The 22,860-nt window shown below is 42.9% G+C and overlaps 2 protein-coding genes across 3 annotated transcripts in view; both read right to left on the bottom strand.

The window, feature by feature from the left end:
* TTC17 (tetratricopeptide repeat domain 17) overlaps positions 1-4,055 on the bottom strand; it is a 54,664-nt gene extending 50,609 nt beyond the window's left edge. Inside the window, exon 1 of the mRNA XM_066552182.1 lies at positions 3,828-4,055. Within this exon, the coding sequence (XP_066408279.1) occupies positions 3,828-4,043 (216 nt within the window). The 5' untranslated portion in view covers positions 4,044-4,055. The remainder of the gene's footprint in view (positions 1-3,827) is intronic.
* Positions 4,056-5,728: 1,673 nt separating this feature from the next.
* On the bottom strand, positions 5,729-22,479 carry API5 (apoptosis inhibitor 5). Of its 2 annotated transcripts, XM_066551949.1 has the most exons (15): positions 22,302-22,479; positions 18,585-18,746; positions 17,701-17,794; positions 17,149-17,214; positions 16,637-16,788; positions 15,112-15,318; positions 14,469-14,573; positions 13,686-13,775; positions 12,931-13,112; positions 11,652-11,745; positions 11,085-11,141; positions 9,958-10,034; positions 9,480-9,620; positions 9,297-9,306; positions 9,015-9,217 (listed from the first exon to the last, which is right to left on the bottom strand). In XM_066551949.1, exons 1-15 carry the CDS (start codon positions 22,368-22,370, stop codon positions 9,119-9,121), a joined length of 1,605 nt encoding a protein of 534 aa, XP_066408046.1. In that variant the 5' UTR covers positions 22,371-22,479; the 3' UTR covers positions 9,015-9,118. The 2 variants fall into 2 exon arrangements, with proteins under 2 accessions (XP_066408045.1, XP_066408046.1); XM_066551948.1 differs by lacking the exons at positions 9,015-9,217; positions 9,297-9,306 and adding an exon at positions 5,729-7,881 and having other exon boundaries at positions 9,484-9,620; positions 22,302-22,477.
* Positions 22,480-22,860: the final 381 nt, after the last annotated feature.

The raw sequence follows: 22,860 nt of genomic DNA, 5'->3' as shown, positions 1-22,860 counted from the left end.
AGCAGCTGGTGCCCACCATTAAAGCCATGAATGACTGTATTCCGCATTGCATTTCATCTGACAGTTGTCTGTCCTCTCTTTACACTGAGCTTCTCTCTTCTCTGGAAGCACACTAGTATTTCTGTAGAGTGACTAGCCTCCCTACTGGCAGACAAGCACTGTCAAAAATCAGTTATATATTAGCCTGAACTTTATAGTGTGAGTTGTGAAATGGCTTATAAACATGTGCACTGAGCAGATATAATCTCATTAAAGAGAGACGATTAGTCAGTCTCTGGCCTTGCAAGAGCACACATTTGAAGGTAGACTCAGACTAAAAAAGAACATGAACTGATCCAGAGAACGATGTCTTTGATCTGAAAACCAGCTACTGTAGCAACAGATACAGCTTGATGGCTTTTTTCTTGATGGCTGACACTGAAATATTATATGCAGTGCTAGTAATTTGTTTTGTCATTTAGAAATGCTCACTAGAAACTTGAACAGTGCCTACTTAGCAAGTACTCTTGTTTACTAGATGAAATCTTGATGATATATGGAAAATTGTTTGGTCTGTGTTAATTTTGCCACTGCTGCCAGGTTTTTGTATCACTAGGAAATCAAGGCTGAGCCAGGGTACTCCTGTGGTCTTGGGTCACAGAAAAGTCAATCTCACTTGAATGCTTGAATACAGTCCCATATTAAATGCTTGCACCCTTGCTGCACTGTAAGGAGAAACAGCTAAAAGAGACTTTAGGTCAGTAATTTATAATAATATCATCTTTCTTCCCTCAAACACATTCCAGCAACTATCTTTTGTATTTAGGTCAGGATCTGTGACTCCTGCTGTCAGCTCCTCACCCACATGTTCTGCACTTTAGTAAGAAGGAAAAAAAGCTCACAGCAGCAAACTCAAAACTACAAGGAAGTCACTTGTCACCGGTGCTCATCTGCATTTCCACTGATAGTGGCTCATTTAGCAGTGGGAATGTCTGGGTCTTACTATCAATTAAGTTCTGCCTACCTCATAATTATATAGGCTTCATTCAGATTAACTGAAGTAGTCCAAGTGAAGATCAAGCCTGTGCCTCTCTAAAAAGCTGGTAATCTTTGAAGATGTGTTTCAGACTTTAAGAATGCTAGTATTTCCAAAATTAAATCATATAAATGCTGATTAATATCACCACTCTTTGCCACCAGCAGCCACTTCCATTTGGAGACCGCTGTGCTGGAAGCACTGCAATGAGGAGTGCAAGGTCCAACAACAGCTGGCCACCAGCAACATCCCCTGGAGCACATAACATGCAGAGGTTTGCAGTGCCAATGAATCACAGAGTATCTCAGGCTGGAATGGACCCCTGAGCTCTCATGATACATAATAACTTAATAAAGAATACTCTGAAAAATTAAAGCAAAGGAATGCTCTGCGGTGAAGTTGGGAGGCTTTTGTCCTGTTAATAAGTTGTTGGTATTAGGAAGAGAGCTTAAATATTTTGAAATATTGTGGTTCTACCAATTAACTGATAAATCCCTTATGAATCCTCCAAGTGCTGCTGAGATGCTGCTTGAACTTGGGCACAACTGGTGCTGTGACCACTTCCCTGGGGAGCCTGCTCCAGTGACTGACCACCCTGTCTGTGAAGAACCTTTTCCTAATGTCCAGTCTGAACTTGCCCTGGCACACCTTCATTCCATTTCCTCATGTCCTCTCACCAGTCACCAGAGAGAGGAGATCAGCACCTGCCCCTCCACTGCCTTGCCTGAGGAAGTTGTAGGCTTGGATGAGGTCTCCTCAGAACTAGGCTGAATGAGCTGAGTGATCTCAGCTGCTTCTTGTAAGTCTTACCCTTGAGAGCTTCCATCCTCCTGCTTGCTCTCCTCTGGGAGGGCACACAGACTAAGAGTGTAATGTCCTTATTCAGAGGCACCCAAAACTGCATGCAGCAGTCAAGGTGTGACTGCACCTGTGCAATGAAGAGTGGGACAACAACAATTCCTGCCTGCTGCTGGACAGGTGGAGACTGTCACTTTTACTGCTAACTACTGAACTACTGCTACATTTTGGCACTTAAAACAACATTGAAGTTCACTAAAAAACTTATCCAGTGATTCCCCACAACACAAGTAAGTGGAAAAAATTCAATTCAGAGGTGCCATGCAGAGTTGGCAACAGCAATAACCACAAATCTAAATACAATTTTCATCAGAGCCAGGGACATGACAGTAACAGATGCCAAAATTAATCTAATTACAAAAAGCTCACTGGACAATTCGCAGCACTACATTCCAGGTACTGAAGAATCTAGCTTCTCATAGTCCAAGTAAGAACACACTTATAATTGGAATTTCCTTGCTGGAAATGGGTGAATCAATTTTGACCATGCAAGTAAGAGAAGCTATTCCACAGATACTGTTTTTTCACCTCACCAACAGGCTTTGAGAAATTGACAGAGGGAACATGCGAATGCCCCTGCTTAAAAAGCCTTTGGAACTGTAACAGAAAAGACTAATGCACCACAATGGTATAGTGGAAGCTTCTACCTGCACCATCAGTTAGCTGACATAATGAAAAACCATTCCTTAAAATAAGTAATGAATTTAGCTAATAAGATTTTAAAGCCTTTTTATCTAATTGGATTTTTTCCAAGTCACAGCTGCTTTTCTTGCAATAATCAAAATCAACACCTGACCCAAATTTTATAATATACACTCAGTATACACACACAGATGCTTCCAGAGCATTATCATATACTTGCACCAGTTCCCCACTATGTTAAGTGGCAAAAAGAGATGAGATAGCACTGGAAGTGGTGTCATTAATTAATTTATGATTAATGAGGGTGTTAGAGTGCCTGGATCTACCCAGACAGCCAAAGTGCCCGAGAACCATAAAGACAGAAGGAGTTTCCTGCAGAGAAAAGTCTGCTCCACCTGAGGACCTCAATGCATTTTGACAGGAAAATCCGACTAAAAATCCTCACAAATGGAAATTGATAATGGACATTCATGTCTCCACTCTATTGTACAGGGGGAAGGCCACATTGCTTGCTACAGCGAGCAACTCTTTCACTCCAGAGGGAAACGGAGAGATCTGACACAAAAGTAAATTTCTAGTACTGCTCCCTTAACAAGAAAGAGGAAGGCAAGCAACTAAGAAAAAGCCTAAGTAAGAGATACAGATCGACTCTTTCAAGCAGCTTAGTGAACATGTGGCACAGCCCACTAAAATAAGACATTTTGACTAAACCCACAGGGCGTGCGTGTGCTCCGGCACCGAGCACACATGCCACCGTTTCTCTTTCCTACTTCCAGCAGGAAGGAAAAGCGGGCGGGTCGGGTGCGGCTGGATGTGAAAAATCGCAAACTCACTGACATCTCCTCCCCGCGGCGAGGAGCCCGGGGCCGGCCCCGCTCGGGTCCCGGCTGCGAGCCGGGGCCGCGGTACCGCTGCTTTCGCCACCACAGCGGGACCCGGCCTCGTGCCGGAGGCTCCCGGGAGCGGCCCCAGGCAGGAACCGCCGCTGCTCCAGCCGAAATCCTTTCTCGGCTCACCCCAACAAACCAACCGCCCCTCCCCGATGCCTCGCCCCGGGGCTCCGGCGGATTCGAGCCACGTTTCACGAGCGACGCCAGCTCGCTGCGGGAGACCCCTGTGCCGGGGCCGCGGGAGCGACTGGCACCGGCGCCCGGCTGCTGCAGCGGCTGCGGGAACAGGCAGAGCTTCGCCCCGGGCCGAGTGCCCCGCAGCTCGGGGCAGACCAGGGCTATGGGTGAGTGACGGCGCGGACAGGGGCTCTCCGTGCCTCCGCAGCCGGGTGGGCAGCGCCCCACGTCCTCGGGCCGCTCACCTGCTGCTGGATCTTCCCGTCCTCGGTAACCACCCAGTGGGTGGTGGCAGCGGCGGGCCGCGTCCCCGAGGCCAGCAACGAGCACAGACCCAGGGCCCAACCGGAGAAGACCCATACTCGCCCCAGCCCGCCCCGCCCGGACGCTCCAGCCGCCGCCATCTTCCCCAATCCCGGCCTGCTCGCACCCCCCGGAAGCGGAACGGCCGCCCCCGCCATTTTGGGAGCGGGCGGTGCCGCGCGCTCGGCCCGGTGTGGCCGCGCCGGGGGGGCGGACCGGGACGGGGACGGGGGCGGGTCCGGGTCGGTGCCTGAGGCGGGGCCGGGAGCCCCCAGCTGGAGCGCTCTCAGTCTTGGAGCAGCCCCGGGCTGAGGGGTGGCCAGCAGCGGGAGCGCGGGCCTGGAGCACCGTTAGAGCACCGCGCACCGACTGCCCCGCGCGGGGAGCCGGGCCCGGCCAACAGCGGCTTCCCGCAGCCCTGGCAGCCGCCGGTAACGGCCGAGCTGCTGCCCCGAGCACTAGGCCGGCGTTAAATGCCAACAAGCGCCGTGTGGCGACACGCTGAATTTCGATTTAAAAGAGGTGATTTTTGTCCGGGGCACTGGAACATTTGCCACGACGGGTCGAGGGAATGACTTTGTGGCCAGCTCAAACCAAGCCGTACCTGCAGCCATGCACTCACAGTTAATGCCAGCCTTCCCGGGAGCTGGGTGAAGAGAGCTCTGAAGGCCACATCCCTTCTAGTGCTTTCCAGTTACACAGCAAAACCTGAACTTTCCTTTTCGTGTTCTAGTTGACAGTAAATACCAACACAGCAGCGGGAGCCTGTTTCCCCCGTACCGAGAGAAAGCTGAAAGCTGCCACGTTCAAATGTTGATCTGTTTAATCTTTCTGCAGTCCAGCTTCTTGGAAAAATCAAACTTCCTGGTGCCTATTAAACAGCAGTATTTGTTTGCAACTCAAACTTATTAAGTAGAAACAAGTTTACAAAATGGTGTGTCAGTGGCTCCACGGATTTGGTTTCTATCAGCCGAGAGAAAATACGGCACAAGTATGATAGTTCCTTACTGCTGCCAGAATTTTCAAATCAGGCGTATTAGATTTCACAAAAAACCCTAGGCTGCCCTTCCAAGTGGCTCTTGCTTATTAAAAATGTCAGGAAAATCCACAAACACCCGAGGTTTATGTCCAAAAAGGAAACAGGAGTCCTGCAACTTTATTCCAGGAAAAGGAGAGTCCATTGAGGCACACAGCCGTGGGGTTTTCTCTCTAGGGGTTTATCCCAAACTGGCTGCATGTTGCCCTCTTCCTTTCCCCACTGGCTGAGGTACCAGGAAGGTACAGCCTTCCTGAACCACCTTCCACGTATTCCTCCCTTGAACCCACCATTTTACACCGAGTTCAGAAACTCAGGTTTGTGCACACCCTTGTCTATTTCAGGAGCCAAGCTGCCTGGGCTCCGCAACAAACCTGCTGCCCAAAGTTAGCAGAGACATTGGGACGCATTTCAAAGATGTTAACACCCACACCTTCATCCATCAAATTGTTTGTAGACATTAGCTTTCCTCTCATAAGTTACTAAAAAACTGTATCACACTGTCAACATCGAGGAGCTTGAGTTAAGACAATGACTGACTCCTTTTCACCGAATTTCCAAATAAGATGTAAATGTGCAGCTTTTGCCGAATATTTAAATTCCCCCTCAAAATTCTACATTTGAAAGTTGAATTACTTAAAACTTGAAACATTTAATGCAGTCTAATTATGATTCCTTAGTGGTAAACAGCTTTCTGGATCTACAGCAACTTAAGGAGTAACTGAACTACAACAAAAAGGTACCACAGAACTTCTTTTACTAAGGTGACACAATACTGCAAAGTAACTGTGAAACAATGAGCCAAACAAAATTACAAAATGAATTTATTCCAAAGCTGTAAGGGAACATTTACAATTCAACAAGATGGTAAACAGGTGTTTCCACAAGAATTCACTATTTTAAAATTAGATAGGAAACTGGGGAAAAATGATCTAACTACTTCTGAGGCCACAAGAGCTTTGCACATCACCTCTGAAATACAGGAGTCACACAAAGAAAACTCACCCAAAATTCAGTGAGAAAAGCAGCTGCTAGTACCTAGTTACTAGTCTAAATACAAACTGTGTTTAGGCCTTGGGATTACATTATTAAATCCCCTCAAAATACCAATTATAGCCGCAAGTGCAAAATGTCTTTTCTTTTTCTTTTCCCTCCCAGAAGAAGCTTATTACATATCTAGTGCCTATTTTCAGAGTGACATTTTGACCTCACAAATTTCTTTGAAGCTTTTAGCCAAGTTTCATGGTTTTAATGACAAATCAGAGTTTAACAGCTGGCATGTAACAAGAAATACAGTCAGCTCACATGTCCTGGAATGTCCAAAGTTTCCTACCTACTGTTCCAGAGTTAAGCAAAAAGAGACTTTGAATTTAGCATCCTCAACAATGTTTCTAACTTTGACATAATTTTGGCATTCTGGCCTGCTGATTGTAGTGATAAATATTAAAGAGTGTTAATGAAAACACCTGAATGAGATTCACAAGCAAATACAAATGCAACTAGGGTGGGGAGACATCACCTTTTGTGGATATCACTGGGCAAAAAAAGGAGGGTAAGACGTATTATTCACTCTTCTAAAGCCTAAAGTATTTTACATCAACATGCTCTGGAACACTTAATTAAAATTCTTTTCCTGTTTTGACTTCTTTTTACTATAAACTAATTCCTTTACAATGTTGAATGACCTGAGAAGTTAAAATTTTGAGTGGTGAGAATAAAAAAAACCAAAACAACATTGTGCTCTTGCATTGTATTTTCTGGGTGCACATCAGTAAATAAAAATCTCAAGTTGTCATGGAAAAAATAGCATGGAATTGTTAACTTTTCTACTTGAATTGAACTATGTAGCTGGAATTTTTCAATGTTACCCAAAATACAGTTTTATTTATATATTTTTGAATGCAACTATTGGTTAAAAAAAAAGAACCAAAACACACACACACAAAAATCACAAAACAAGAAAAACCAACCAACCAGCCCACCCTCAAGTGCCAGCTAATCCAGAAATCTGCATAAAACAGAAAAGAGCCAGAAACACCTATGGTCCAGCTCCAGTCTATGAAGCTTAATCACTGCATCAGTCTTTACCCATTCCTGAAATAATTTGTCATTTATTGTTTTGGTTTTTTATGCTATTCATTTACTGAGATTTCACGGCATAACTATATGCACATATTCATATTAAACATTAAAAATTAATTTTCAAAACATCACTTTTGTATTACAATGCACGGAGAAGAGTAAGATGTGCAAACCAAAAAATGCCACATTCTCCACATCTCTAAGTAAGAATGCTTCATGCTACAAGCAGAACAGATTTCCAGCCATGTTGCAAACTTTAAAAAACCAGCATGTATTTAATTCAATTCAATTAAAGAAAGTAAATCAAAGCAAATTTAACAATGGTACTCTTCTCCACATATTGCAAAATATGGTTACAGATGAGGAAAGGATTACTTCAGCTGCTAAGCTTATCTAACACATATCTCTGTTGTCATGCCTTTCCTGTCCATTACTTAATACATAAACTCAATTATATATTTCAGTTATGCAGTAGCTGACTTTTAGGTTAATATACAAACTGTCAAGATGCAGCTTTTGATGAAACATCTATGCTCTTTTCCAATTTTGAATCTTGAAGACACTTCAAAAGTAAGAACCCAAAACTGCCGACTGTAAGCATCCAAAAATACAGTTGTAGTTTCACTATGGACAAGTTGTAGTCCGTTAGAAAAGTAGATCATACATACAAAGGTATAAAGAACATTTAAGTCAGTCTCAATGGAAGGCAGTCCTTGAAGAAAACAATGCTCCAAGCAAACTTGCTGAGTAGCACTTTCACTTTAGCCCTTCAGGGGCATGCAAGATTTAGCAGTCTTCTCAGTAGATTCTTCCTCGGCTGCGATTGCCACGTCCTCCCCAGCCTCTTCCTCGTCCACCCCGGAAACCACCTCTTTGCTCTGAAATAAAGAGTCAAAACTTTTCAGGAAGGTTTTATGCTGTATACAGATCCAAACTGAATAGCAGGATCTGGAGGTTCTGAAGGGTAACTTCAGTCTCTGAGGCTATGCCTCCTTATGGGCCATGAGATTGACGGGTTATTTTCTGATGGAAAATGGACCCCACTGACTTTTAAAAGGAGGTCAGGAGAATGAGCCCATCCAAATTAAGTGGAGCCTTTCTGCATACTAATACTGTGATACATAACTGTCCCTGTAATTTAGGACTATATTTGGGCCAATCTATCACCACAGATAGAAAGCTGGCTGCCTAGCTCTTCCTTCTGTTCAATAACACAATATTAACCTTGAGGTGTTGGTCTGATTTGCTACTAGTGATTTTATAAAACTATGGAAAACCAGAACTTTGTCTTTCTCTCTGTCCTTTCCTATCCTTAAGTTACCAGCAGCATATTATTCTTTTTTTCTGGGGCTGGTATCATCATTCAGTCACAAACCCTAGCTAGAGATGGATACCACACTAACTATTTGATACTGTAGAAAGTTTTTCCTTTCTATTTGTTAAGAACATATCTGATCACAGCAAAAAATTACCCAATAGCACAAAACTTAGTAAGTTTATATAGTTTCTCTGGATTTGTTTGAAGGCGTACCAAACCCTCATTCCTCTTTCATGATTTCTCTTCATGTATAGTCTTAAAATACAGTTTCTATTAATCTACAGAGAGAACTTCATGCTGGTTTTAAAGGCTATAGAAATTAGGAGCTGACTGACTAGGCTAAAGCATCTCACTAACAAGAAACAGTAGCAAGTAATAAAACATTTGAATGCTTCCCAATCTTTAGACCTGCAGGATTACAAGCTTATCTTAAAAGACACGGGTGTGTCATCTGATGTCTAGAATAAGAAATTTTGAGATGGTGTTATCTCTTCTCTTTGCTTTATATATCTGCCAAAGCTTTAGAATAGTTTTTCAACTCATGGGTGTGGGTGACAATTTGTCATAGCAGACTCTTTCCTTGCCAGAGGTAGGACCAATGGGCCTACAGGAAAGACAGGAACGGGCTGCTGCCATTGCTCGTCCTACTCATTCAGTCTGCAACTGCTCTTGTGCTTCACCCAAAAATATGACTTGCAGAAAGGCAGATTCAGTATGACTGGGAGCACGAGGATATAACTGTGTGCATGCAGAGTGAACCTAGCAACTCCCAGAACTTCTGGATCAGGTCTGCAACATCAGCAGTGGCTGTAATAGGAATGCAGCACAGGTCCAGTCGTATGACAGGAGGTGACCCAGCTCTGCCATTTGCTGCAGCTGGCCTGTTCAATGGGAAACTGGTGCACTGTGTGTCATAACAGAGAACACAACAGTTCAATTACTAACTCTAGGTATTAAAACACTACTAAAACTAACTTGCAAATGACTTAAGTCATAGGCTGGTAACATTCAAACACTGCAATACATCGACAACAAGGAAGAGACCAGCACAAACAAAAATTCATGGCAGTACAATTTGATCTTCCATGAAAGTGATATTTATTCACCCCACCCCAAGACACAACTGTCACTAGACAAAGTTTTTCCAAGCTGCCTAACTTACCGTAAGAAAAACTACCCAGGTTACTGCTGTATTTTCCACTGGGAGGATTGTATATTTGCCTGGCATCCCTTTTTGGTCCTGCTGAAGCTTTCTTTGGGGGTGAACTTGAAGTTGTATCTTCACTTGCTCTTTTTTGACTGACAGAAGAAAACAAAAATATATCATTACACCCCTATGGTGACAAGTACAGTAACAGTAGCTCAGCCACAAAGATCAACCACTGGAAGCCAGCAGCAGCCAATGATGATGCCCTGAATAACAGTATCTCAGAAGAGCCTCCAGTTGATTGTCTTTAGTATCCCTAAAGCAAGACTAAGAGCATCTCTCCATAGCCACAGGATGGGTGTTATTTCTGATGTGAAACTTTTAGCTCACATGCTGTCTATATTGTACAGACACAGCTTGGAAGGTTAATTTTTACTGTTTACAAAATAAACCCCACTGTTTTTCTTTTATTGTATGAGGAACTCTTACCTTGCATCTGCCTTCTGTACTGGTTTCCAGGACAACGTAACTGTACTTTTGTAAGAAGGAGGAATGTGGAAGAGATCCTATGGATGCAGAATAGGACAGTTTATTCTACAGTTAAATTTATGTCGATTGCACTTCAAAATTTCAGCTACTTACTTACTAGACTCCAGAATAACCACTACTTTCCAATAATTTTAAACCCTTTAGTCCCATGGCAGAGAGAGAAGGCAGTAGAACACTGCCTTATCTGGCTGCCTTTACTAGGAAATTCAAGTAGGATTTATCTTAGCAGAATAGTGTCCTACACTGACCAAATACAGAATCATACACTAGGTTGGGTTGGAAGGATGTTTAAATGCCATCTACTTCAATGACCCTGCAATGAGCTGGGACATCTTCCACTAGATCAGGTTGCTCAGACACCTATCTAATCCAGCCTTGAATGTTCCAAGGAATGGGGCATCTGCAGAGAAAGCCTGGGACTTCTCTCCTTCCCTGTGCACCACAAGCACCTTACAATGAACCACAGTGGCTCCTGTTGGAAGACATCTAATATCCCTATGATGGTACAAGATAAGCTTCTCAATATGGTAGGCCAAGTTTTTGGTTCACTGTGGGAAGTGAGAGTGAGAAAGAGAGGAAAAGGGGGTTAGAAGAAATCAGAATGGTTTTGTGGGCTCCAGATGAAAGTCTATTTCTTGCAGCCCATCTCTTCTAGGTGTTTTGGAGAAACAGGTTCTATATAGAAGCTTGCTCTGCCTCCTCCCTCCTTTAGATCTCCTTGCACATCTTTGGACTATTCCATACTCCTCACTGACACTGCAGGAAAGGGTAATGACAAGAAAATCCAGAGACCCCTGAAGAAGCTAGGGTGGTCTTTTCCTGGGGACAACTAGTACTGTAAGAAAGTGTGTCCACACCCTATCCCAAGAAAATAAGCAGCAAAAGCTAAGCTGCTAGCACGATCAGCAAGATCCACATCTCTTCAGAAAAAGTAAAGCAGCACCAACTCTGAGCTGGCTGCCACCAATTAACACAATACCACGAAACAACTTGGTTCAAATCTATTCCTTTCTTCTGCATAGGTTACTCTGCAGTGGGAATTTAGTCCTTCATAATGTGAGACTTACCTTGATTAAAACATTAATGTTATTGGTTATTTTCAAGGCAACCACTTTAATCTTGTTCTGTAAAAAAACCAGACACCAATGAGCATCTAGTACCTTTATGCCAACCTCATTACACAAAGCCATAACATGAAACTCATTGTTCTTCCTAGTGAATTGCTACAGTAACAGTGATAGTGAAAAGTGTGTACACTTGTACACTTCCAAGTTTTTATCACAGCTGCTTTTAAGATTCTTGTAGTTTCACACTAACTAGTTGCTTTTAATGTTCCAGTGAGGTTCCCACTGTGGTTTTTTTTTGTTCAACATATGAAAATCTCCCCTTCAAAACAAAGCACAGAGCACAATTCAACCAAATACATGCGGCTGCAGCAAGCAGCTAAAAGTCAAAACTAGATCATCTTCACTTGCAAAATGTAGCATAAGGTAACATGTACTTGCAATAATGTTAGCACTATTATTTCCTTAATCTATTTGCATACTTAAAACTGACTACAGCCTATTAATGTGTGCCAATGGTTCTTTCAGTAAGCTCAACTAGAAAAATCCGAATTCCTGAACAATTCTTACCTCCTCTGTTTTCAAAGCTTCTCCTGTTTTTCCTTGAAGTGCCAGACGAAGCTGTCGGATATACACCTGCAATCCTCGAGCAAAATACTGTAGCCTAAAACATTTAAAAGCAATCCCTTAGTAAAATTTACACAGTGCTGTAGAAATAAAAGCATAAGCAAAGAGAAGCTGTAATCTTGTTTCTTCCCCTTTAGGAAAAATGCTCAAAGTAAGTCTTCCATCAATCTGATTTGTGCTTCTTTAGCATCCAGACAATAATTCACACCTTCATAGAGTCAGAGAATTACAAAGGTTAGAAGAGACCTACAGGATCAGCTAATCCAACTGTCACACCTAAACCATACCGCAAGTGCCACATCCAGATGCCTCTTGAACATTTCCTTAGACAGTGATTCCACTACCTCCCAGGGGAACTTATTCCAGTGCCCAACCACTCCTCCAGTAAAATTTTTTTCTCTAGTATATAATCTGACCCTTTTCCTGGTGCAACATAAGGCCATTTCCTCATCCTTTCAGTTGAGACATGGCAGAAGAGACCGATCTCCTACCTCACTACAACCTCTAGACAGGCAGCTGTAGAGGGCAATGAGGTCCCCTCTGAGCTTCCTTTTCTCCAGACTAAACAGCCCCTACTCCCTCAGCCCCTCCTCATGAGACTTGTGCTCCAGACCCTTCCCCAGCTCCACTGTCCTTCTCTGGACGCACTCCAGCACCTCAATGTCCTTTTTCAAGCAACAGTCCTGAAACTGGATATTGCATTTGAGGTGAGGAATCACCAGTGTTGAGTACAGGGGGACAACCACTGTCCTGGTCCTGCTGGTCTCTTGATACAGGTCTGGATGTCATTGGTCTTCTTAGCCACCTGGACTCACTGCTGGCTCATACCCAGCTAGCTGTCAACCAGCACCTCCAAGGCCCTTTCTGCAGATCAGCTCTCAAGCCACTCCAGCCCAAGGCTGCAGTGCTACTGGGGTTGTTGTGACCCAGCTGCAGGACCCAGCACTCCAGCTTATTACATCTTATGCAGTTGTCCTTAGCCCATCGATTCAGCCTGTCCAAAGCCCTCTGCAGAGCCTCCCTACCATTCAGCTGATCAACACTCCCACTCAACTTGGTGTTGCCCACAAACTTAGTGAGGATGCAGCCAATCTCCTCAGTCAAGTAATTGATAAAGATGTTGAATAGGATGGGCCCCAATACTGAGCCCCGGGGAACTCCACTAACATTTTTTAACAAACAACTTGTAACAGAACATTAATACTTGCCTCTAAATCATTACCTGATTTTGAAGTCTTTCAATTTCTCTGCATTCAGCTTGGCTGTGAGGAAGTCTGGAAGTTTGCGACCTAGCTGATGGAAGCTATACAATAAACACTCCACATAACTGAACTGCAACTTGGGCTCTTCATTGCCAGCATTTTCCCCATTTTCTGCTTCCTCTGGTGGGAGTGGCATATACTCCTGAAGAACAGAAAGGAAAACAAATGCATGAGACACATTTATGCTGAATGACTGCTCTTTCACAGTGTTTGAATTGGATGGTTTATGCTGACAATTTAAGAAGTATCCACCATCTCTATACTAATGGATGAAGTACTGAACAAAGTCCTGGTGCAGGTGGTTTACCTACACTTCTGTGATTTGACTCAGAGGAAATACTATGGTGGCACAACTATCACAGGAAGCAATAATGTACTGCACCAATGCTTCTGAAATAGTGCTGAATTTGCTTAGAATTGTCAGTGCAGATACAGTGTTTAATGACATCAACACCAGTCTCTCATGACTATGAAATTTAAAAAGAAGAAACACACATGAACTTACTGGATTAAAAACATTATTCAGGTAACAGCTCTCTATCTACAAAGGCTTTAAATGGCAAAATTATGTTCAACCTTCTATCAGTGCACAGGACTATCTCTGAAATAGCCACTTCAGAAAAAGGATAAAGAGATGAATACATAAAAATAACTTGTTTTGATGAAAACTTAATTTCTTAGCGTTTTACATGAATAAAAACTGAAGTAGTCTTACCAGCAATTTATCAAACAGCTTCTTCAAATTTGATTCAAGCTTTTCCATATCACCACAAAATGAACTCATTTCAGCAAGAAGCTTCAAAACCTACACATAAGGATAGCCAGGTTTTTGTGTGTTAACTGAAAGTTACACAAGCTTAACTTTCAACCTAAAATCAATTATTATCACATCACCATGATGGTTGTCACAGTAGAGGCCAGCTATTACAACTAAACCCCTCCCAAAACATCAGGAAGCAATTCAAGGAAGAACATGCCTAATTTGTTTTTCCTGTCTGTAAACAGAAACACAGATTTGCATGTCCAATCCCAACAAGCATTAGTCAACAAGTAAACAAAACTTCATCTCCACATCTGCAGCACAGCTCACCTTCAGGTGAGAGCCACAGAGATCTAACTGAAGCCGTAGCACTGATTAATGTAAACAAAATTACAGACATTAAGCCACTCCCTTAGGAGGCTAAATTAGCCCAAACTATGCAACCATCATTTCAGTAAATGCTATGTGCTTAAAAAAAATTGAGAGTAATATAAAAATGATTACACTGATCTACTTATTCTACCTTGCTTCAAAAGCTTGGGACAGATGACACACACTTTAAAAGGCAATGCTCAGTCATACCTCAAAAGAGTAAATGTTTTTTCTAGTGCAGCTACTTTTCCTACAAGCCAAGAAATGAAAAATCCTTGAGGAAAGAGCTTGTGATTTTTAAAATAGCTGTCTTTATCTAGGATGGTTATTCTTCACTATTTGAAAGACATTTTAGCTTTGGCTTACCTCTAACTGGATATCAAGACCCTCCACTAGAGTAGTCAAAGAGCTGAGGTTTGGCAGAACATGCTCACAGAAGTAAGTAACAAATTTTGTGGAATGAACATTTTTCTGAAAAATAAAAAGAAACCCACAAACAAATGATCACACTTAATTCATGTTCGTCTTGAGTCTGAAGGGGCTAAATGTTTTTCTCCCATCACCCCTCCACCCTTATAAATGCCTGCCTCACAGCTGTACCTTAAAGCTTTATGAAACTGCCCTCTTATTCCTAAAACACAGACCTCCTTGCAGGTAGCCTAAATTCAGAGGATGACCACAACAGCAGCTGAAAAGATTGCTTGCAAACCAAGAATAGGCCCTTAAGCTCTGCAATTGCCTGGCACTAGACTTGAAATAATCAGATTAATACAAAATAATGTGGGAATCTTGTAAAAATTAACTGTAACAGCTTAAATTTGAAAAGAGAAGAGAAAAACACAAGGTAGCTATGCATTTGGAGGCTTTAAGGATGTTTTCCAACATTTGGATACATTAGAGGTTAAAGGTGGAGAAGTACTGATTTGTGGTCTTTCAAACATAATCATTGGGAACACTAAAGCCAAGCTCCAGCCATTAACTTCCTCATGCAAAGCAAACAAATACATACTGAGAACAGTGGCACTGCCTGCCGAGTGCACTGCAGAAGTCTGTCCACGCAGTCTGTATCTGATGGATTGAACGTTTGTTCCAGGTCAGCCTGCTCAGCCACCAGCTCCACCAGTTGCTGTCTCCCACTGACTGTCTGTAAGCTTTTTAATCCAGACAATATTTTCATGAACAGAACAAATTCCTCGCCTGTCACATCTTCCAGAACCTTAAGAGAAAACCAGAAAATGTATTTTTGTGGTGAATTTTGTGGTGACAATTTGCAAGCCTCCAAGTCAAACCTACTGGATTTGAAAAGGTAAAGTATGCAAATATTTAGCATTTAAATTTAACATTTAGTAATTTAAAAACACAAGTTTGAAGGAACACATTCAGTATAATTGAGTGCACCTACAGATCAAAGCAACTGTCATCAAGTTGTGCATAGGAAACTTTTTTTAACTCTAAAACAAACATTTGAGAACGAACTCCTATCTAACAAAAATCAAATGCTTCAGGCAGAATAAATGTTAAACAAGTATTTACTCATTACTGGTTGTTTTAAAACTTTTTGCATCTTTCTCATCTTAGGGAATACATGGAAATCTCCTAAGATTCTACAAAGACAAATGCGAAGTCCTGCACCTGGGATGAAGCAACTTCCCTGCATCAGCACATGTAGGGGACTGACTGGAGAGGGAACTGCTCTGCTGAAAAGACTGAGGGTTCTGGGGGACAGCAGGCTAAATACAAGTGACAGCACCATACCCTGGCTGACAAGCAGTGCTCTGGGCTAAGGACAAGAGCTCAGACTAAGGGAAACAAAGGGACAGGAGATTGATAGGTCCTTGGCTGAGCCCTCATTTGACCAAATCTGGAATACTGCACCTAGTGTTGGGCTCTCCTGTATGAGGAAGTGCTTGATAAGCTGGATGTCATTGGAAGGTAAATCAACAAGGTGATCTGTGTCTAGAGCACATGAGCTATGAGGAGAACCTAAAGCAATCAGGTTTTTCCAGCCTAAAGGAAGAGAGCTGTATGTGGGTGGAGCAAACTAACCTTCCAATACTTCAGAGCAAGACACTGCCCATAGCAGCCACGTTCTTTGATGAGGTGGACATGTCAGAATGAAACAATGACACAAAACTAAAACGGGAGGTTTCAACTGGAGAGAGGGAAAAAAGCATCTCTTGAGGACAACTGAACATTGAAGCTGGCTGCCCAGAGAGTATAGGAACTCTCCTTCGTAGGAGGTTTTCAAAACCCAACTGGAAAAAGCACCAGAGCTGAGCATGATTCACTGAGCTGAACAATCTCTCGAAGATCCTTTCCAATGTGAATGATTGGGTCCAATTCTAATCAAAGTCACTCTTACAAAATTAGAAGAGCCATGATTTTAACATTACCACAAAAAATGCTGCAAACTTGAGTGTATCAGAATAGATAAGTACAAGATTTGTACAATGCTCAAACAGACCTCCAAAGCAACACCAATGACAAGGGATGGTTGAACAATACTTGAATTTGAACCGAAATCAAACACTCACCTTCTTTGATTCAGTCAATATGAACTCCTCCACCTCCTTTGTCATCACTTCCTCTGGTAAGGTTTTCAGTTTTGTAGAAAGGAACTTAATAGCTCTCTCTCTCACAATATCCTCTCCCTGAAGAATCTGACTGAATAAACCTCCCAAAGTCCCTGAATGGAGAATAAATTGGATAACACAACTTATTTTAGAAGTTATGACCTGGACCATTTATACAGAAGAATGAAGTTTCCTCTTTTAATATTCCACGGAACATTTAAAAATAAATGCTATACTAACTTTAAAAAAATATTATTTTCATATATCTTGACATAAAAATTCACACTCTTTTATCAATCTACATAATTCAGATCCACAGTTATTAAGTTCAGTACTGCTTGCAAAACCAAACAATTAGTGTGCGTCTCGCTTTCACACTGTACTAACAAGATACAAAATTGAGTCCTGTTCTCATCCTACTACAGACTGCAAAGTATTAATATAAGCCATGTATAGAAAAACCTGTCCTTTACCTTTAGCATCCATCTTGAATATACTGAGCAAGGCATTGTTCACCAAATTGAATTCTGCAGAATCATCTGGAGAGAGAAAAAAAATTCATATACATACACTTGAAATGGAAAGGTTAAGGGCAGAAAACCAAAAAGGCTAATGCTGTACAAGAAGAGTTCTGTCCTCAGCATTTACCTGTAAACAACATAACTGGTATTTTTTAAAAAATTTTAAAAAATGCAACTGTATGGGACAAAATGCCCTCAGGCCCTTTCAGGTTCTAGAAACTGGATCAGAAATTCAGTGACTCTTTTTCAGAAAGCAATTTTCTGCAGTCTATAACTGGAAGGTTTCCCCCACCATGCCTTTTTCTACAGATGCTTTCAGAGAACTTGAATGAAAAAAAAATTTGTTTTATCTAAAAGATTTTTGGTTTTGATTAGAAGGAGAAAACACAAGAAGGACATGAACAACACTGGGATTAATTATAAATCAATGAAAAATGTTCTACAGAAGCAAAATTGTATACATATTTAGGTGTGCCATGAGATCAGCCAGGATGTGTCTCCTACCTGACTGCAGAAGCTGGGTCAGTATGTCTGCTACCCGAGGAAGGTTATCTCCAGTGGCAAACTGAGGCAATTCCTTGATTGCTTGTCGACGGATCTGTTGAGATTGTCAATAACATGGAAATTAAAAAAAATTTAAACTTTCAGGAATTACATAACACCCCAAATCCCCCTATTTAGACATAATTATGAATAAAATAATGTATTTTTTTTAGAGCTAGGCAGCACTGGAGAAAAATCAAAGTCAAACAGTACTTCTGTTCAAAAAATCATTCCTATGATCAACAAAATAAAGGCTAGAATGTGTGTTATTAAGGAGTTTTATTTGCTGACAGGAAGGACAGTTCTACAGTTGTGTATATGGCAGGGATAAACTCTAGGGTTTGTTCCCAGCACGGAAAAAAGTCCTTGAATGATCTGTCCAAATCCCTTAAGACTTGATGAACAGAAATGCTTCAAAGGTACAGCTTCTACCAGCACCACAGAAGCAGCATGAAGCATCTCAAGAAGCACAACAGTCAGAATCACATCCCCGTGGTTCTCAGGTGCAAACAAGATTCTGTCTCCCAGCAGTATTTATCAGAATCAATTACCACAAAGTGCATTTTGATAGGAAGCCATGTAAATGCTATTCAAATAAACTGTAAGTTTCTTTCTACAGAGCTATTCCTTTGATTAGTGGTGGGAGCTAAAACAGATAAATGAAAACTGATGCATCTTCCCAAACCATCATACAATGAATTAAATGCAAGAATACAATTAAATTTATGTTTTCCAAAGACCAAGCCTGCCCTCCCAAAAGACACAGCCCATTAAACAAAAAGAGAAAAAAACCCAGCAAAATACAAATTCAAAGTATCAACTTGCTACAAGGTTCTTATTCTTACAGAAACATCTTCATCCTCGCAGAGGTCCAACTGGGCGTTGATAGCTGAGTCAGCTAGCTCAGGAAAATGCTTGAAGAACTTCGGAATGAACTGGGCTGCAAGTCTCTTCTCCTTGGCACCTCCTTTCACACCATCCAAGATCACCTGGTAGGCATCCTTATGCTAAAAAACCAAAACCAGAATACATAAATGGAAAAATCCTGGCTTATTCTCAAGACAAGGAAGGACTTTTTTTCTCCCATTCTCTGAAACTATTTAAGTGAACCATATTATACAAGCTTCTTACAAAGGAATATATTTTTTTCTTAGATGATATAACCATGCCAATTTGGTAATATTTGCCTCTGTTGCATGGCTTTTATTGTTATTCTGGCTCCTGTCTGTTCAAGCATGTACCACTCCAGCTGCCAGCCCTAGGGGTAACACCTTCTGCACACTGTGATTAGATTAGTGCAAGAAATTCTATGAACCCTGCCACTGAACTTGGGCAGTTTTTCAAGGAGTTTCTGCCTTTTGTATGCTCATGGATTCTCTACTTCATGTCGTTGAAGTAGAGATTACAGTAACTGTGCCACTGCAGTGGATCATGAATTCTTACTAACATATATGGTGCTAAAGTATCTTTGCCATCTATTCAGGTAGCTAACTCCACCTGGAATCTCTGCTATGTATTCAGGTAGCTAATCTGGGATGAAATACAGTGCTTGGAAGAACTGTTAAGGGAATCTAGATTTTAGAAAAAGCCCAGAAAACTCCAATTTTAAATACAGAAATATATATTCCAAATACAGGAATAAACACTGCAGTTGGAGCAGCTAGAATTTTCTAGAAATATACATTCCAAATACAGGAATAAACACTCTAGTTGGAGCAGCTAGGATTTTCTCTAGCTGCTCCAACTAGAATCACACAGGTGCTTCTGATTCTGTGCCTGCAGGACCAAAACTTTAAATTAATTGAAGTCTTTGTGGTTAGCTGTGTTTTTGTAAAATAGAAGTCAGCATTATTAGGAAACTAGCGGAAATCAGGACCTTCTAAGATTAATTTTCCTCATGGCTGTGAAAAAGAATGCTTAAAACAGCTTATTCTACTTTGAACAGCAACCCTGACAGCACAGGACACTTTATTTCCATTAAATTTCCCAGAGCCACATATGTCATCACCACTACTCCACATGAAAGTTGTCCTATAGCAAATACAGATACTAATTTACAAAGCAGTACACTCACTGCCTTAATGACCTCTAAAGCAAACTGCATTTTAAAATTTAGTGCCCATGCTCCTGAAGCACTCCCTACAGCTTGTTGATAGCTGTGTTGCCAGAATCTGGACTGGGATACAGATCTGGATGAAAAATAAGCAGTGAAAGAATCAGTTGCCTTTCAGTTGAACCACATCACCACCCAGTTCCCTCTGGGCCAGTGCAGTGCACTGAGCAGCAAAGGCAGGAATGAGCCAGCACGAACCAGCAACGAAAACACACATCAGTACAGACATGGGTTCACAGGCTGCATGTTAAGAACAAGTAACATAAAACTTAATACATATGAAAAAGCATTCACACAGCACTGGAACAGAGCAGCCTGCGTTCCCTGCATTTGTGTTCCTTTATGCTAATTACTCCTACCATGTAGGCAAAATGCAGTTCAGGCAGGAGTTTTTTTATCTGTACCTGGCAGCACGGAATGCTCTAGAAAAACCACAGGCAACTACAGAAGCAGTTTGATCCTTCTGTTTTGTGCATTCCCTTCCCATCCGTAATAAAGGAATGTCCTAAGATGGAGAGAGCGTCCAGACCTTTGTTTTAAATTACTGTTAATTGACCAATCATCCATTAACTTCTCTAGGTTAGTTCTTGAGTCAATTCATGCCCTGCAGTGCCCTGTGCCAAGGTCCACAATGCCTTATGAAGAAATGTTTCTCTTCCTCTTTATTTTCAGCCAGCTTCCTAATAGTTTTTTTCAACTTCTCACCTTCATTCCACTTGTGGACACCTCACACCTGAGCACCTTTCTCAACTGAAACACTCTTGGACAAGCTCAGTACTTCTCTTGATGCCGTAATTCTGGGAGTGCCCATGCCCATGCTCAATGTTTCCTTGTTTGAAACAGAGTGACCATGACGTTTTGCAGTAAGAGATCACTTTCATGATGTTGTTAAGAGATAATAAAGCATTAAGTGGGATAGAATTGATGAACAAGGAACTCACAGCTTCTCAGAATGCAGAAACTGGAGCCACCAGGCAAGATTATGAAATGACAAATCCAAAGAGGTAACTCCACCACAAAAGTTAACAAAACAATGAAATGTTTTAGCACAGAACCTTTATATGCCAGAAGCACACTCAGTTCAACAGAGCATCAGAAAAGTTCACTGAAGAATAACCTCACCAGCTATGCTTGTTACAGAGACACTTCCTCTGGCTCTGGGAACCCGAAAGCTGGAGAGGGGCAAAGCTGGGAGAGTTTTAGGAATCCCCATTCTATACTTACCCTCAGAGGTTCTTACACACCTACCCTGTCACAGCCTGCATTTCTTAACCATGCTGGAGTTTGCTCTACCTAAGACTGCTCTACCCATTCCTTCCTCACAAAAGCTACTCACAAAAATCAAAGTGAGATGAGCTGTGCATTTCTAAAGTGGCAAGGTAACAGCATGTTTTAGTCTGCACCTCTCCCTGCAGTTCCCTACATTTTATTTGCACTTTGGTGTCGGCTCTGAGGTGATGTTTTTGTTGGACTGTCTGCAAGGATGCTTTGTTTCACTAGGGCATAACCACACAAGCAAAGTGAACGGACCTGAATTAAAACAAAACTTCAACACCCCCCTGCCTCCAACCAACCACCAAAATATTTGTTCTCTTAAAGAACTTTTTAAGTGACACTGTGTAGCAGTGTTCTCGTTTAGTTTAAAATCCACGGTTAGATACAGATATGGCAAAACTACTTTCCTACTTATTGACATTACGACCAAAAGGAAAAAAAAGTATCTTCTGCTTTTTCAGGGGGCCATTTTGGAAAATAAGGGACTAATACAATTCCAAAACTAGTTGTAACTAACCATAGTATTTTCTACTAGTAATATTCTAAGTCATCCTCTTTTCTTGAATAATTCAGTAATGGTGTAAACAAATGGCAGATCTTACCAAAATTTTACAGAAAAAATATTTTTCAGTCTTGAGGGTCGACCTTACGTTCTTGCCTCAAGGAAGAAAAAACCAAAGGGCTACGTGCAGCTGTCAAACCACAACAGACTTCACCTTTCCTCAGCAAGCCTTTTAGCAAGACAGCCTGCCAGACGCCCTCCAGACCTGCAAGTGCGGTGTCAAAGACTTCAAGGCCCGAATTCGCCAGGCGAAACTCCCCGGCCCCTTGGAAAAAACAGCTTTGACTCTAGCTAAGAAACGGTTAATATCCGAGACGCCGCATTTAAAGGAGAGCTGCCGACAGGACGCGGATGCTGCAAAAGCGACGGGAGCCACTGCGGTCCTTGCAGATCCGCGGGCGCGCTGTTCACTTTTACCCGCCCTGCGCCGCCGCCGGCCTGAGGAAACCCAGCCGAGCACAGCCCCGGGGGCTCGCCGGCTGTGCGGCGAGGCGAGGAGCCCCTCTGACGGCACCCTGGCCCGACAGCCCCCCCTCGGCCCGGAACTCCCCCCCTTGGCGCTACGCAAGCCCGAGGCCTAGCAAGGCCTTGCAGGCCGCAGCCACACCGCACCTGGCCCGCCGTCTCCGTGGCGTCCGCCAGGATGCCGTAGTTGCGGTAGAGCTCCTCCACGGTGGGCATGGCGCGGCGGGGAAGGGGCAGAGCCACCGAAACACCGAACCCGCCACTGACGACGCCGCCGCCGCCGCTCCGGCCGCCGCTCCCGCTCGGGCCGCGTCGTCAGCACCAGCGAGGCGCCAGTCCCGGAGCGGCCGCGCGCCGCCGCCTGCGCGCCGCCCCCTGGCGGTGGGAGGTGGCACTGCAGGGCCGGGAGCCGCGGGAGCCAAAGGCGGAGCGGGGCGGGACCGGGACCGGGACTGTGGCCGGGCAGCGCCCGACGGGCCGCGCTCCCGCCGCGCTCGGCCCTAGCGGCTGCTCACCGAGCCCTGCGTTATCCGCCCAGCCGCAGGCTCGGGCAGGGGCCGCGCTACGAGGTGCGCTCTTGTGCTCACAGATGCGCCATGGCCTTCACCTCTTGCAGTTTTTTTGTTTCCCCCTACCTCCCCCCGGATCTTTTTTCACATTCCTTCTCCTTCCCTTGACTGATGCTTTTCCCCAGCGCCTCGTTTCT

This window comes from Molothrus aeneus, chromosome 6, assembly GCF_037042795.1.
Source record: "Molothrus aeneus isolate 106 chromosome 6, BPBGC_Maene_1.0, whole genome shotgun sequence".
In the NCBI taxonomy this organism is placed as follows: domain Eukaryota; kingdom Metazoa; phylum Chordata; class Aves; order Passeriformes; family Icteridae; genus Molothrus; species Molothrus aeneus.
This window is presented reverse-complemented; position numbering and strand designations above follow the sequence as displayed.

Coding starts and splice junctions, on each gene's coding strand:
- API5 (XM_066551949.1), bottom strand. CDS start 22,370: ATGCCCACCGTGGAGGAGCTCTACCGCAACTACGGCATCCTGGCGGAC. Junction 17,215..17,700: donor GACCCAGCTTCTGCAGTCAG/GTAGGAGACACA, acceptor TTCTCTCTCCAG/ATGATTCTGCAGAATTCAAT. Junction 13,113..13,685: donor AGCTGTTTGATAAATTGCTG/GTAAGACTACTT, acceptor TCTGTTCTTCAG/GAGTATATGCCACTCCCACC.